At 41.4% G+C, this 13,893-nt stretch overlaps 1 protein-coding gene across 3 annotated transcripts in view; it reads left to right on the top strand.

Annotated features, from left to right (window-relative positions):
• Window positions 1-13,893, top strand: part of PHACTR2 (phosphatase and actin regulator 2) — a 168,201-nt gene that overhangs the window by 120,714 nt on the left and 33,594 nt on the right. For 2 of the 3 annotated variants that reach the window (XM_056566729.1, XM_056566727.1), the window contains exons 3-7: window positions 1,470-1,550; window positions 2,487-2,636; window positions 10,925-11,134; window positions 11,298-11,495; window positions 12,112-12,619. In XM_056566729.1, coding sequence (XP_056422704.1) covers window positions 1,490-1,550; window positions 2,487-2,636; window positions 10,925-11,134; window positions 11,298-11,495; window positions 12,112-12,619 — 1,127 coding nt within the window. In that variant the 5' untranslated portion in view covers window positions 1,470-1,489. The remainder of the gene's footprint in view (window positions 1-1,469; window positions 1,551-2,486; window positions 2,637-10,924; window positions 11,135-11,297; window positions 11,496-12,111; window positions 12,620-13,893) is intronic. The other variant, XM_056566728.1, reaches the window with a different exon arrangement.

Here is a 13,893-nt window from a genome sequence, read left to right as displayed (position 1 = left end):
AATAGGTAAATTTTTTAAGATACATGAGAAATAGAACTCAGCATGAGCCCATTATTGAAAGTCATACAGTGTGACACCACTTACTTGTAAGGTATATTGGCTTTACAGGCATCCCTTCTGGGTAACTTTCATGGCAATAACAAGTGCTTCAATGCTGTCTTATCTTATTGTTTTATCTATTGATGGCAACCCACTAAAAGGGTTATTCTAGATTTTGGATGAAAAACTTGAAAGAAGGCTGCAGGGCATTCTACACAAAGCAGCAGTATAGGATATAGGATTAGTGTTAAACATGCAACATTGCTCACTATGTGCTCCATCTCAGTTCAGCAAAAGTAGACATGGCTTAAAGGGGTACTCTGCTGGCAAACATTTTTTTAAGGCAACTGGTGTCAGAAAGTTAAACAGATTTGTAAATGACTTATATTTAAAAAATCTTAATCCTTCCAGTACTCATCAGCTGCTGTTTGCTCCACAGGAAGTTCTTTTCTTTTTTAGATTTCTGTCTGACCACAGTGCTCTCTGCTGACACTCTGTCTATGTCAGGAACTATCCAGAGCAGCAGCAAATCCCCATAGAAAACCGCTCCTGCTCTGGACAGTTCCTGACATGGACAGAGGTGTCAACAGAGAGCACTGTGGTCAGTCAGAAAAGAAATTCAAAAAGAAAAGAACTTCCTGTTGAGCATACACCAGCTAATAAGTACTGGAAGGATAAAGATTTTTAAATAGAAGTAATTTACAAATCTTTTTAACTTTCTGACACCGGTTGATTTAAAAAAAAAAAAAAAAAAAATCAACCCACATGGGTAGCAGACTACAATACCCATCATGCATTGATGACATCTACTCCAGGCTTTCTTCCTCCACCTATATTCTCCTGATTGCTAAAGAGCAGGTCTCAACACTATTGTGCAGCTCAGATAGTGCTCCCTCACTGCTTAGTTCCTAGTTCCCATCATCTGCTGTTTCATGTACAAACACTTCACCCTCCGATAATCCCTAGTGCTTCAACTAAGCACGTGCAACCAGCAAGCTGAAGTACCACTACAATAAGCAAGCCTAGGCAATGAGCTATAAACACCATAACAATTGAAAACGTGTAATTACTATATATTTAGGTTTTTTACTTTGTGTCATATGCTTTTAAATGGAGTCAAGTTCTCCATACCAAAATACCCATTCAAAGGGAACCTGACATGACTTTTTATGGTTTTGTCAGCATGAAAGTGATCAGAACAGTCCCCGGTGGTTCTGGTCTTGACTGATAAATCAACCTTTCCCTATATCTAAAAAGAAAAGGCTGGTGAAGTGGGGAGAAGCAGCTGGGGACTGCCTCGATGACTCCTCATGGTTCAGGCAGCATATAGGTGATCTTGGGTTCCCTTTTAATGAATTTGATAATAATAATAATGGGCTGTCATGTTACATTCATTTTCCTAAATTACTTTTACTTTGCTTTTTTTTCAGTATTAGAACGCAAAATATCCATGAGACAGAGTCGAGAAGAACTTATAAGAAGAGGAGTTCTTAAAGAAATACCAGACCACGGTGAGATTTGTGCCCAGTATATATCACACTTTACATATGACACATACTTGGGAAATCTCCACTTCTGAGGCCACTTTGTTGCATTATTGGATTGTGTTTTGAGCAGTCCCTGAATATAAATCAATTATGCACAGTAGAATTGTACAGCCAATTGATCAGTCCTACCCAGTGCATCCATGGGCTAACTGAATAGGACTTAACATGGTGTCGGTGTCACCCCGTTTCCCCACATTACTGTGAATAGAGGTATGAGAATGGCTATAGAGATACCTGTGAATGCATTTCAGCACCCCTCTTCCGTTACATCGAATAGCGCCAATGTAGAATCCTTCAGATTCTGAATGGGTATTTTAGGGAGACAAGATTTTTTTCTATTGATCACATCCTTACTGAATCCTCGTTTTACAGCTGAGCCATAGACTACTCTCAGAATAAAATATGCAGTAGGCAACATCGGGATAAAGTTATACTGTGCTCACTTCTCATACTCCAATGGCGCCACATACACATGTTCAAATATAACATAGCATGTGTTGTTTAATACAAACGGGGATGATCCAGTGAGTTAAGTTCATTAAAATTGTAACCTTTATTCCAAAGTATTAAAAACCAAACAGCAAAAAACTGTGCAACAACAGACTTAAAGGCCTATATGCGTCAGGTGCGACTGACCCATGTAGGCAACATGCAACATGTAGGCATCAAAGTCTGTTTTTGTACAGTTTTTTTGCTGTTTGGTTTTTAATATTTTGGAATTAGGGTTACAAAATTACTGAACTTACCTCACTGGATCATCCCCGTTTGTGATATGGTCTGAAATCCTTGTGGAAACTGGATCCATGCTCTGAGGTATCTTCAACTTTGTCATAGGTGAGCTGGTTTTTCTCTCTCCATTACTTTACATGTGGTGTTTAACTCTGAATGTCATGTTTATAGATTGTGATATTCCATTAAATATGGGAACTTCAAATGGTCATACCGTGCCAATAAGTGAGGAGACGCCGAACAAACAGAAACCTTTAACTGGAAATGGAGCAATAGCATCAAAAGCAGCTGTGGTAGAAGAGAAGAAGGATGATAAGAAAGGTAATGTCTTGTATGTATGAGATCTGTGAATTTCAGGAACATGACTTTCTGTGTCAATGTATAAAATAAATGAATAGAATAAATGCTTATGTTGACAATGCACAAGGGCTTGTTGGACACCCAACTTCATCCACCCTCCTGTGCTCCACGAAAATAGGATTTTTAACAATGGAACATACCAGCAATATTTTGACCCTTCTCCCTTTCTTCAAAAACTATTTTCCCAGCTAATGTAAAGAGGGGTACATAATAGTCCACATTGCTGCGTGGAATAAGTCCTGGTGAGAACAGCAATTTTCTCTTTTACGTGTATGATTAATGGCACAGCTAAGCCACTGACAGCTGGTGAAGAGAAGGCCATAAGAACAGGCAGAAGGTCAGGCTTTAACTAGACATTTCTGCTGTATTAAGAGATGACTTACAGATAATATGCCTGCTGATTTCATAATCACATGGTCATGAGTTAACACTCAGCTGTTTCTGTATCTCACATGGATTTTAAAGGGATTTTTTGGCCCCTTACAAAAAAGGGCCAGCTAGCAGGGATGGGCAGGAGAACGTTAAAAAAAAAATACTTGCTTACTCCGAGTTCTGGATTACTGCTGTACTGGACTTCCAGGCAAAAGTGCCTGCAGTCAATCATAACCCTGCACTTCTTCTTACACTTGACTGCTGAGGCCAGTGGTTGGCTGTAGCATCCTGTGTACAGTGACATCAGGGGACACTTCACTGTACACAGGAAGTGTCCCCTTCCCTGCTAGCCAGACAGGAAGGCCCTTTTACTTTTTAGCTTGCTGCTCTCACTGTCTCATTGCATAAGACTAGCTCCGTTCTACAATGCATTTGGAAAGTTTTTATACCCTTTTCACTTTTTCTACACTTTATGTGCTAAAATAAAATAAAAAAAAAATCAAGTTTCCCCCATTCTGCACTTAATGCACTATAAGGTGAAGGTAAGATTAGAACGTTACAAATCTTTGCTGATTTATTAAATTACATCATACCCAATCTCCTTGAGTGTGATTCCACAAGGTTTGCACACCAATATTTAAAGGAGTACTATGGCTCTTTTTTTTTTTATTAACCCTCCATGCCCGGGCTGCAAAATGAAACAAAACAATCTTTAACTCACCTGCCTACGTTCTTCCGTTGCTCCGATGTCTGTGTCCCGTTCTCCAGTCCCTGTCTTCTTCCCTTTCCTGCGGGTCAGTGAGTCATGATGTTCTCAGCGTATCACCGTTGGCAGCAATGTCCCACTGCAGCAGGCAATACGCTGAGAGCAGCGTGACTCACCGACCAGCAGGAAGGGGAAGAAGACAGGACCGGAGAACAGGACACTGACATCGGAGCAACGGGGGAACGTGGGCAGGTGAGTTAGTTTGTTTTGTTTCATTTTGCAGCCCGGGCATGGAGGGTTAATAAAAAAAAAAAAGGGGCCATAGTACTCCTTTAAGGATTTTCTGGCATTCTTCTCTGCAGATCATATCAATGGGGACTGTCGGTGGACAGCCATTTTCGTATCTCTCCAGAGATGTTCAATTGGGTTCAAGTCAGGGCTCTGACTGGGCCACTGGAGGACATTGACAGAGTTGTCAATAATCCTCTACTGTGTTGTCTTGGCTGTGTGCTTAGGGCCATTGTATTGTTGAAAGGTGAACCTCCAACCCAGGCAGAGGTTCAGAGCGCAGTGGATCAGGTTTTCATTAAGAGTATCTGTATATTGCTCCATTCAGCTTTCCCTTAACCCCAACCAGTTTCTCTGTCCCAGTTACTAAAAGACTACCTCACAGTACGATGCGGCCACCACCATGATTTACTGTATGAATGGTATTGGGCAGGTAATGAGCAATGCTTGACTTCCTTCAAATAGAAGTTTTAGAACTGAGGCTAGGAAGTTCAATTTTGTTTAATCAGACTAGAGAATCTTGTTTCTCACAGTCTGAGAGTCATTTTGGGGATTTTTTTTGCAAACTCTTGACAGGCATTCATGTGTTGTTTTTTTTTTTTTTTTTTTTTTTTTTTTTTTTACTGAGGAAAGAATAGTTTTTTGGCCACTGTGTCATAAAGCCCAGAATGATTGAGTGCTACAGTGAAGTTTCTCCCATCTGCACACAGGATCTTTGATGTTCAGCCAGAATGACCATCGGGTTCTTACTCACCTCTCGTACTAAGGTCCTTCTTCCCCAATTACTTATCTTGTTGGGGTGGCCAGCTCTACAAGAGTTCTAGTTGTTCCAAATGTCTTCCATTCAAAAATTATGGAGGCCACTGTGCTCTTGGGAACTTTTAGTGAAACTGAAATTTTCTTGCACCCTTCTCCCGATCTGTGCCTCCACACAATCCTGTCTCTGAGCTTTGCAGACAGTTCTTTCCTGCTCGATTTTTGCTCTGATATGTATTATCAGCTATAAGACTTTATATAGCCAGGGCTGTGTCTTTACAATCCTGACTCCAATCAAGGTATAGAAACATCTCAGAGATGATCTAGAGAAATGGGAGGCCCTAGAGCTAAATTAAGTGTCACAGCAGCACGTCTGAATACATGTCCATGTGAAATTCTAGTTTTTCCCTTTTAATACATTTTCCAAAGTTTCTAACATTCTGTTTTTACTAGGGGGGGGGGGGGTCATCAAATCTATGTCATTAAGGAATATTGAGAGCAGAATGAAGCAGGTAAACCTGAGTTTTTATTTTAGCACAAGGTGGCATCATAATAAAATGTGAACAAAAATTAAAGGGGTAGTCCAGTGAAAAACTTATCAGGGATGGAGTATACTAAAGAGAAATCAAAAAAAGAAATGCATTTCCTCTGATGTCATGACCACAGTGCTCTCTGCTGACCTCTGCTGTCCATTTTAGGAACATTCCAGAGCAGCATATGTTTGCTATTGGGATTCTCTCCTGCTCTGGACAGTTCCTAAAATGGACAGCAGAGGTCAGAGAGAACTGTGGTCATGACATCCGAGGAAATGCATTTCTTTTTTGGATTTCTCTTTAGTATACAGCCCCTAAAAAGTACTGGAAGGACTAAGATTTTTTTAATAGAAGTGATTTACAAATCTGTTTAACTTTCTGGCACCAGTTGATTAAAAAAAAAAAAAAAGTTTTCCATGGGAGTACCCCTTTTTTTTAAGACCATGTTCACTTCTCCACATAAAAGAGCAATTCCTGGACTAGGGGGGAGATTTATCAAAACCTGTGTAGAGGAAGAGTGGTGCAGTTGCCCATGGCAACCAATTATATAGCTTCTTTCATTTTTAAAGTAAAGTACCTGTAAATAATAGAAGAAGCGATCTGATTGGTTGGCATGGGCAACTGCACCACTCTTCCTCTACACAGGTTTTGATAAATCTCCCCCTAGATGTCTAAGCTGTACTCTTATGTTCTACTACAGTGTTTCTCAAGTGTGGTCCTCAAGCACCCCCAACAGGTCATGTTTTCAGGATCTCCTTGGTCTTTCACAGGTGATCTAACTGAGGTGATGCCGGATTCACTGACCATAATTTTATCACCTATGAAAGACTAAGGAAATGCTGAAAACATGACCTGTTGGGGGTGCTTGAGGACCGCGCTTGAGAAACACTGCTCTATTACACCTCCAAAAATCTAGCAATCGCTGAGGAGAGTTTGGAGAGGCAGAATGGTGATGAGCTGTAGGGAAGTTTCTCTTTTTACTGCCGGTGTTCCTTTAATAATCCGCAGTAAAATGTGACCCAGCTTTATATGACACAATGTTACACATAGAGAAGCTATATTTAGAAGAACAATTTGAGGAATATTGTCTAGTGGCTGATCCAAGCTCCTATGGGTTTCTCTTGAATTAATCATAAAACAAGCTCTCAATACCATGGCACTTTTACCTCCCATCTTCTGGTATGCTAGCCACCATTTAGAGCCCTTTTCCCTACATTAGTGAGAGTCATGTTTTTCCATTATTGCAAGTGCAGCGGACATACATGAGTATCTGTTTCCTCTTCTTTAGCAGCTGCTGTGCTTTGGAAGGAAATGCATTGTGATTATAAACTTGAACTTTGCATGATTTATAGAACAGAAACTTCTAATGTTCTAGCAATTCTAGAGAATAAATACAGCCGTAGCAAATGAAGCATGTTATGGCCGAACACTTTATGGGCAAAGTATGTGGACATTTGACCATCTCACCGTTATGAGCTTGTTGGAAATCCCATTCCAAAACATGGGCATTAAAGGGGTATTCCTGGCAAAAATATTTTATCCCCTATCCAAAGGAGGATAGGGGATAAGGTGTCTGATGGCAGGGGCGCCTACTGCTGCTGAGACCCCCCGCGATCTCCCTGCAGCACCTACATTCTATGCGGGTGCTGAATCTCCTGTCTCGGAAAACTCCAGATAGACATGAATGGAGGGGGCGTGGTGTGACGTCACGTCTCCAGTCCCGGAAACCTGGAGGCTTCGGAAACTAGAGACACAGTCCCCGCATAGAATGCGGGTGTTGCAGGAAGATCGTGGGGGGTCTCAGCAGCGGGCCCCCCACGATAAGACATCTTATACCCTATCCTTTGGATAGGGGATAAAATTTTTTTGCTCAGAATACCCCTTTAATATGGGATGAGAACTCCTTTGTGGCTATAACAACCTCTACTCTAAGAGAAGACTTTCTTTAAGATTTTGGAGTCTGTGGGAATTTGTCTTCATTGAACCAAAAGTCAGGCACTGATGTTGGTTCGTCTCATATTTAGCATTCAAAGTCTTCCTAGTGTAGTGGTATTAAAGGGGTACCCCGGTGGAAAACGATTATTTTGTGGCTCCAGAATTACTTCTGTATAAAAATCTTAATCCTTCCACTACTTATCAGCTGTTGTATGCTCCAGAGGAACTCTAGTTGTTCTTTATTGTCTGAACACACTGCTCTCTGCTGACATCTCTGTCCATGTCAGGAACTGTCTAGAGTAGGAGCAAATCCCCATAGCAAACCTCTCCTGCTCCGGACAGTTTCTGTCATGAACACAGAGGTGTCAGCAGAGAGACTGAAAAGAACTATACAACTTCCTCTGGAGCATACAGCAGCTGATGAGTACTGGAAGGATTAAGATTTTTTAAATAGAAGAAATTTACAAATCTGTTTAAGTTTCTATAACACCAGTTAATTTGAAAAAAAATATTTTCCACCGGAGAACCCCTTTAAATGGGGTTGAGGTCGGGGCCATTTCCTCTAAAGCAAACTTGCCAAACCATGTCTACATGGACCTCGCTGTGTAGACAGGCACACAATGCTGGAATATCGTCTGCAAATCCCAGTTTCCTCCAACAGACTAACAAATAGTTAAGCAGGATTCATTACTGCAGAGCAGCTCTTCTCTTAGTGGGAAGTGCTGCTATTTGGTTGGTGAGGTGCTGGTGCCTTCCAGTGCTGTGCATTCGGTCTGATCTAGAACTCTAGCTATACACTACTGCTGCAGATCCACATGGTCTGGTTCATCTAGACATCATGGAGAGAAAAACATGAGGAAATGCGTGAGGATATCTACCCCACCACTGCTGCAGTGTATGTCAGAGCTGAGAGCTTTAAGAAGGAAGTAGTAGTTATATGCTACAGTGGGAACACAAGGTTCAATAGTTTCCTGCCTTGTCATGTCCCTTGGCCCTAGCTACAGTAGGCAAGGACAGCGCAGATCAGGAGAAAGGGGGCAGTATGTAGTGCCACCTACTTTTTGCTGATCTATATATCTCCATATGCTCGATTCTCTATCATCTACATGCTCTTACCTCACAATAATAACACTTAGTTGCCTTTGACAGCTGTAGCAGTTTAAAATGTCATGAACTGACTTGTATCAGAGGTATGAAGGAAAAAAAAGGAGGAGAAAAAACAACGAGGCGCTCCCTGTGTAGTATTTCTTAGAAAACGGATGATTAAAATACCCGCCACCAACACCCAAGGTGACGTACTGACCTTGAGTCGATATGCACGGAGGTGGGTGGGGCCCCTGTGGTATGGTGGGTGGTGACAAAATTGAGATAGCAACAGTCTACTGCTCTCACCCCTTATTTTTCCGTATTCCCGAGGGAGACGGGCAGCAATGGCAGTGTAAAGAGTAAAAAATTGGGTTTTTTGAAAGCGCTACTGTGTTGTGTCGGGGGTGAAATGAAACAGAGGTAGAGCCAGCACTTACGCAGGACTAACTTTTATTAGAAAAAGAAGAAGTTTTCAACCATACTAACTATGTAACTAACTATGTAACTATGTAAGTCAAATTTAAAACAGGACAATGCGTTTCGGCGCACACTCGTGCCTTCCTCAGGTCTACAATCACAAATCTGTGTAGTCCTGGCCAGGGTTCCTGCGGGCGGGCTTGACAAGCCTGCCTGCAGGAACCCTGGCCAGGATTGCACAGATTTGTGATTGTGGACCTGAGGAAGGCGCAAGTGTGCACCAAAACGCGTTGTCCTGTTTTACCTTTGACTTCTACATTAGGCAGGCAGTGTCCCCCCCCCCCCCCCCCCCATATTAGGCCAACGGCTGTCCGGGCATGCTGGAGGAGTTGTAGTTTTGCAACATCTGGAGGTCCCCAGGTTGAAGACCACTGATGTAGGCAGTGTTCCCCCACAGATATACAGCCTCCAGCCATATACAGTGTATGGCTGGAGGCTGTATGCCTGTGTACTGGCCACTTCGGTGCTCCGGCTATAGCAGTAGGTCTCGGGACCGGTGGTCGGAGCACCGAAGATGACGTGCTGCTGGTCACTTACCAAGCTGGCCAGCGCGCCTCTTCCTCCTTCTCTATCCTCCGGTCCTCGGTGCCTTTGTTTCCATGGGCGCACTGTCCCGGCAGCCCTGCGTTTTTAAACTTAACGCGGGGCCGCAGGGAGTTAATAGTGATGGGGGGGGAATTGCCCCGTCGCTACAGGACGGGCAAACACCGCCTCTGCTCGGGGCCCCAAGCAATTGTTTGGTTTGCCTGTCCTGTTACGACCTCCTCCTCCGAACCCCCGGGACTGAAACTCCAAACCCCTGGGGTTCGATCGAACCCATGTTAAGAACCACTGCTCTAAGCTTTCCATTTTGACCCATACTGTCAAATATTAGAAGCGTTATTCATATGCTATTGGCCGAAGCTTTATGATAATATGCAATACAGATTATTTATAAAGAGAAGGATGTTTTTTTTTTTTTTTTTTTTTTTATATAAAAAGCTTTATTTGAAGTATCATTTTGATTTCTGTATAATAAGTTTGGTGGTCTCCAAACTGTAGATGTTTCAGAAATACAGCTCCCAGCATGCTTGAATGTCTGGGCATGCCGGGAGTTGTAGTTTTAATACAGCTGGAGATCCACAGTTTGGAGACCACTGTTCTAGGACATCAAATAATGCAGGGTGGCGGACAATTCACTGTGCACTTCAGAAACCAGCTAGAAATAAGAAAATTCCCACCAAGAAATGTTTTGGTGTATTGGCTTACTTGCTCCTAAAGTTTGCCTTGTTTCATGGTACTTTTATTGTTAACTTTTTTTTTTTTAAGGTTCACTAAGAGTGGGTTGAGGATTCAGAATTATTATTTTTTTTTATAATAATGATGACTGAAGCTGAATATAAAGCCTGGCTACATGAGCCCTCTGTAGAGCCGGCTATCAGGGTACTAATATGTGAAGCCTACTATTTGGGTTTTCACATGTAGCGTTGCATTTTATAACTAAATAAAAACTTGTACTCCACTATTTGCAGTATGTTTTTTGGCCTTGGATTCTTCAGAGGAATACACGTATTTTTCACATGGTTTCACCATTCAGCCAATGCATAGCATAAATAGTCTTCATTTTCTAAAGTAGTTTTGGATGCAGTTATTGACCGTATGATCTTCCATTGCTGCAGTTATGTGAGGTAGTAGCCTGAAATTCCTATAACTAGTGAACCATGTGTTTGTGTTTTCCATATTCTCCAGTCAGAATTGTGAATTGTCTACGCCTGCGACAGTGTGCTCTGGTGCCTAGTTATATATACCGTACTCTTAAAACATTGGAAGACTATGGCTGGGTTCACACACAATTAAAACAAGAACACAGTTCACCACATATTTCTTATGTTTTACCTGCACATGTCACCAAAGCATGAGAGATTTGCGGTAAACTACTTTTTCACAGCCACAATGTGTGAATCCAGACTATATCCTTTTCTTTTTTTTTTTCCTCTTACCAAAAATCGAAAACTTTTCATTTAGGTATATTTCCATGTTTCCTCCTCATTTGCACACCTTTTCGGTGTATGAAATTCTTCATAGTAGGACTTTCTGTCAACTCTTCTTCTTTCTAGAAAGGGGTCGTGTGTGCCCAGAATTGCCACCACCTCCTGCTCCACCTCCTCCCAAACCCAAAAAAAATATTGTCCCTCACAAAAATGTAGCCACTGCTGGCAATCATAAGAGAGGTGAGGCGGCTACAAAACAGACTTCAGGTGGCACTAGTAAGCAGCCACCGGCCACTCTTCCAAAGCTGACAAATCAAGCAGCCTCCCGCAGCACTGGTAAGTGTGGGTACTGGGGACATTGCATGATCGTACCGTGCATTCCTGGTTTCCTTGGCATGTGTTCCCATTACCCTTTTTGCCTTTTTTGTTTTGCAATGCTACGTGTAAATGCTTTGAATTTCATGATGTTAGCTTCACTAAGCAAATCCTACTCTTCCAGAGAGCACAGAGAAGACCACAGGAGCACCTGAGACCAAACCAAAAAGAACAGTCACTCCTTCAAAAAGCTCTGCTGCTTCTTCCGGGCCCAGCCATAAGAAAGATGACCCTGCCAACAAAAAAACAGCCAAAAGCATTTCTAAACAGCTGTCTGCTCCTGCACTTAGGACGACAAGTAAAGGTGCCACACAGGAAAGTGGTGAGTGTAAAGACCAGAGATATGGATTACTGGGGGTGATGAAGGGGCTTCAGATGGACACCGTGATGATCCTGAGAAGTTCCTTTATACAAAGCTATGATGACATGTCGCCCCAGTAATCCTGAACATGTGGCTTCTTTTGTCCTGCACCATATTTGCATGGACAAAATGTAAAAATAATTTTTAAGTAATTTTTTTTTCTATTGAAATGTAAACAATTCCTATTTGCCTTTCTCTTACATACATGCTGCTGCAGCTCATATGAGGTAGTAACTACAGCAAGTTAGTAGGAAGCATTTTTTTCATGAATATAAATTCAGTTTATAAAATTTTTTTTTTTCTAATAGATGTTTTATTGTAAGAAAAAAATCATACATCAAGGATTATAAATGGCTATGTTGTCCATAGCAGCCAATCAGATTCCAGCGGTCGTTTTCTATTTATAAAGAAAAGAAGTGAGGACTTGGGTTGCTATGGGCAACTGCTCTACAATAACTCATATATTTCTCATCTTACTAAACTTGCTTCTGATAAAACATAATTGTTAGTACCGTATTTACTATAACTGGTTTCCTAAATTGCATACAATATCCTGAGTGCCTATTTTTTTTTTCAGCTGCTTCTTCCAACAAGAAAACTGCTGCAACAAAGACAGCTTCTTCCACGCTGGCAACTTCATCCCGGTCCAGAACGGTAAAAGAGCAAATAACCAGTAAAGCAGGCACATCGAGCACTCCACGTGCCAAAAAATTGCCCAGCAAAACGTTATCTGGGTCTGTGGATGGCACAAAACAACCATTGGTATCTCATTTAACTAGCAGTACAAGCCAAAAGAAAGTAGATAGGACAGAGCAGACAAAATGCCATGTGGACTCCGAGAACCAGGAGACAAGTCTCAAAGAACATTCCCTCACTGACCTGCAGCCCAGCTCACAGTCCACATCACCTGCTGTAGACCATCAGATGAATACGACATGTAACACAACTGATCCAACCCAGGAGGGGAATAAGTCCGATCACACTGCTGCCAATTGTGAGGATGCACCACCCTTAGAAAATGACAACAGTGTAATAGTATCAGAAGACGAGGAGGCAACATATGATAAGAAAGAGAATGTACACAGGTAAAACACTCAAGGCATATGTTATATGTGCAATGTTACCTTGCTGATATTTTAGATATAGTAGAAAACTTAATGATGCTAAGTAAACCAATGCATTTTATGTAGGTAAGCGTTTTAGAAAATACCTGCTGACACTGACACTTTAGGTCTCAAACTTTCCCTTACTTTCTCACCTACAGGTCAGAAAGACATTGGCGGGAATTTATCATGGTGTGTGTGATGTATGTTTTGTTACATTGTTTTCCTTGCAGTGTGTTTGAAGTGATTGGGACTAATTTATCAAAAAGATGAGTTGTGTATGGAAGAATCAGTGATAATGACTGCAAATATTGCGCATATAGACCCTTTTTACTGGTCAGACTTGGTGTAACTGCGCCTAAATGTGGCCCAATTCACATTTTTTACAAAAGTAGCAAAGGATAAATTGTTGACCACTGCAAAAAAACTTCTACGGTAAACACCATGATAAATATTTCCCTATTGACTGTAATGTAAGTTCTTCGTGTTTTTTTTAAAGTAAATTTCAGTTAAGGCACAATATCACAGAGACATTTCAAAAGTTTTGATTTGTCAGGGTCTCAGTGCTGACACCACCACTCAGTAGAACAAGCATGCTTAACTGATTAATAGACAGAGATACCTGCAAGTCGGTGAGTGAATCGTTCTCACTGGCCATTCTACTGATTGGTGGGGGTCTCTGTACTGAGACTCTGACTGATTAAAACTTTTATCATGTTTCTGATATCTTCAATGATAGGGACACTTTAAAGTGGTAGCCTGACCCTGAATATATTTTAATGGTACACTAAGGAGTTCTGAGAGAGGGAAAATGCTTCTTCAGAACCCTCATCTGTTATTGTGGAGGATGCAGCATGTCTGTGCATTACATGGACAGTGCATTGATTGTTTACATGTCATTATTTAGCTCCAATAACAATCTGCAGCATTTACAGTACATGTGAACACACTATTAGAAGATTACTGGCAGACAGTAGATATTCCACTACGGATTTCAGTAAAGAAAAACCCAAGGGGTTTACAAATCTGTACTAGCGGATTTCACTGAGGCTCTGCAGTGTTTCCTTAATCTGCAACACTGTGGATTAATTGTGGATTGTGAGAAACCCACAAAAAAGCCACAGCATTTTACAGCCACAGCATTTTACAGCCACAGCATTTTTACACAAAAATTGACAGGCTGCAATTTTTATTTTATTTTATCTTCACCATATGAATGAGATTTTTAAATCGTATCCACTTACTATTACTGTAAA

The sequence above is a fragment of the Hyla sarda genome, chromosome 3 (assembly GCF_029499605.1).
Source record: "Hyla sarda isolate aHylSar1 chromosome 3, aHylSar1.hap1, whole genome shotgun sequence".
In the NCBI taxonomy this organism is placed as follows: Eukaryota; Metazoa; Chordata; class Amphibia; order Anura; family Hylidae; genus Hyla; species Hyla sarda.
Note: the sequence above shows the minus strand (reverse complement) of the source record. Positions and strands in the feature narration are given on the sequence as shown.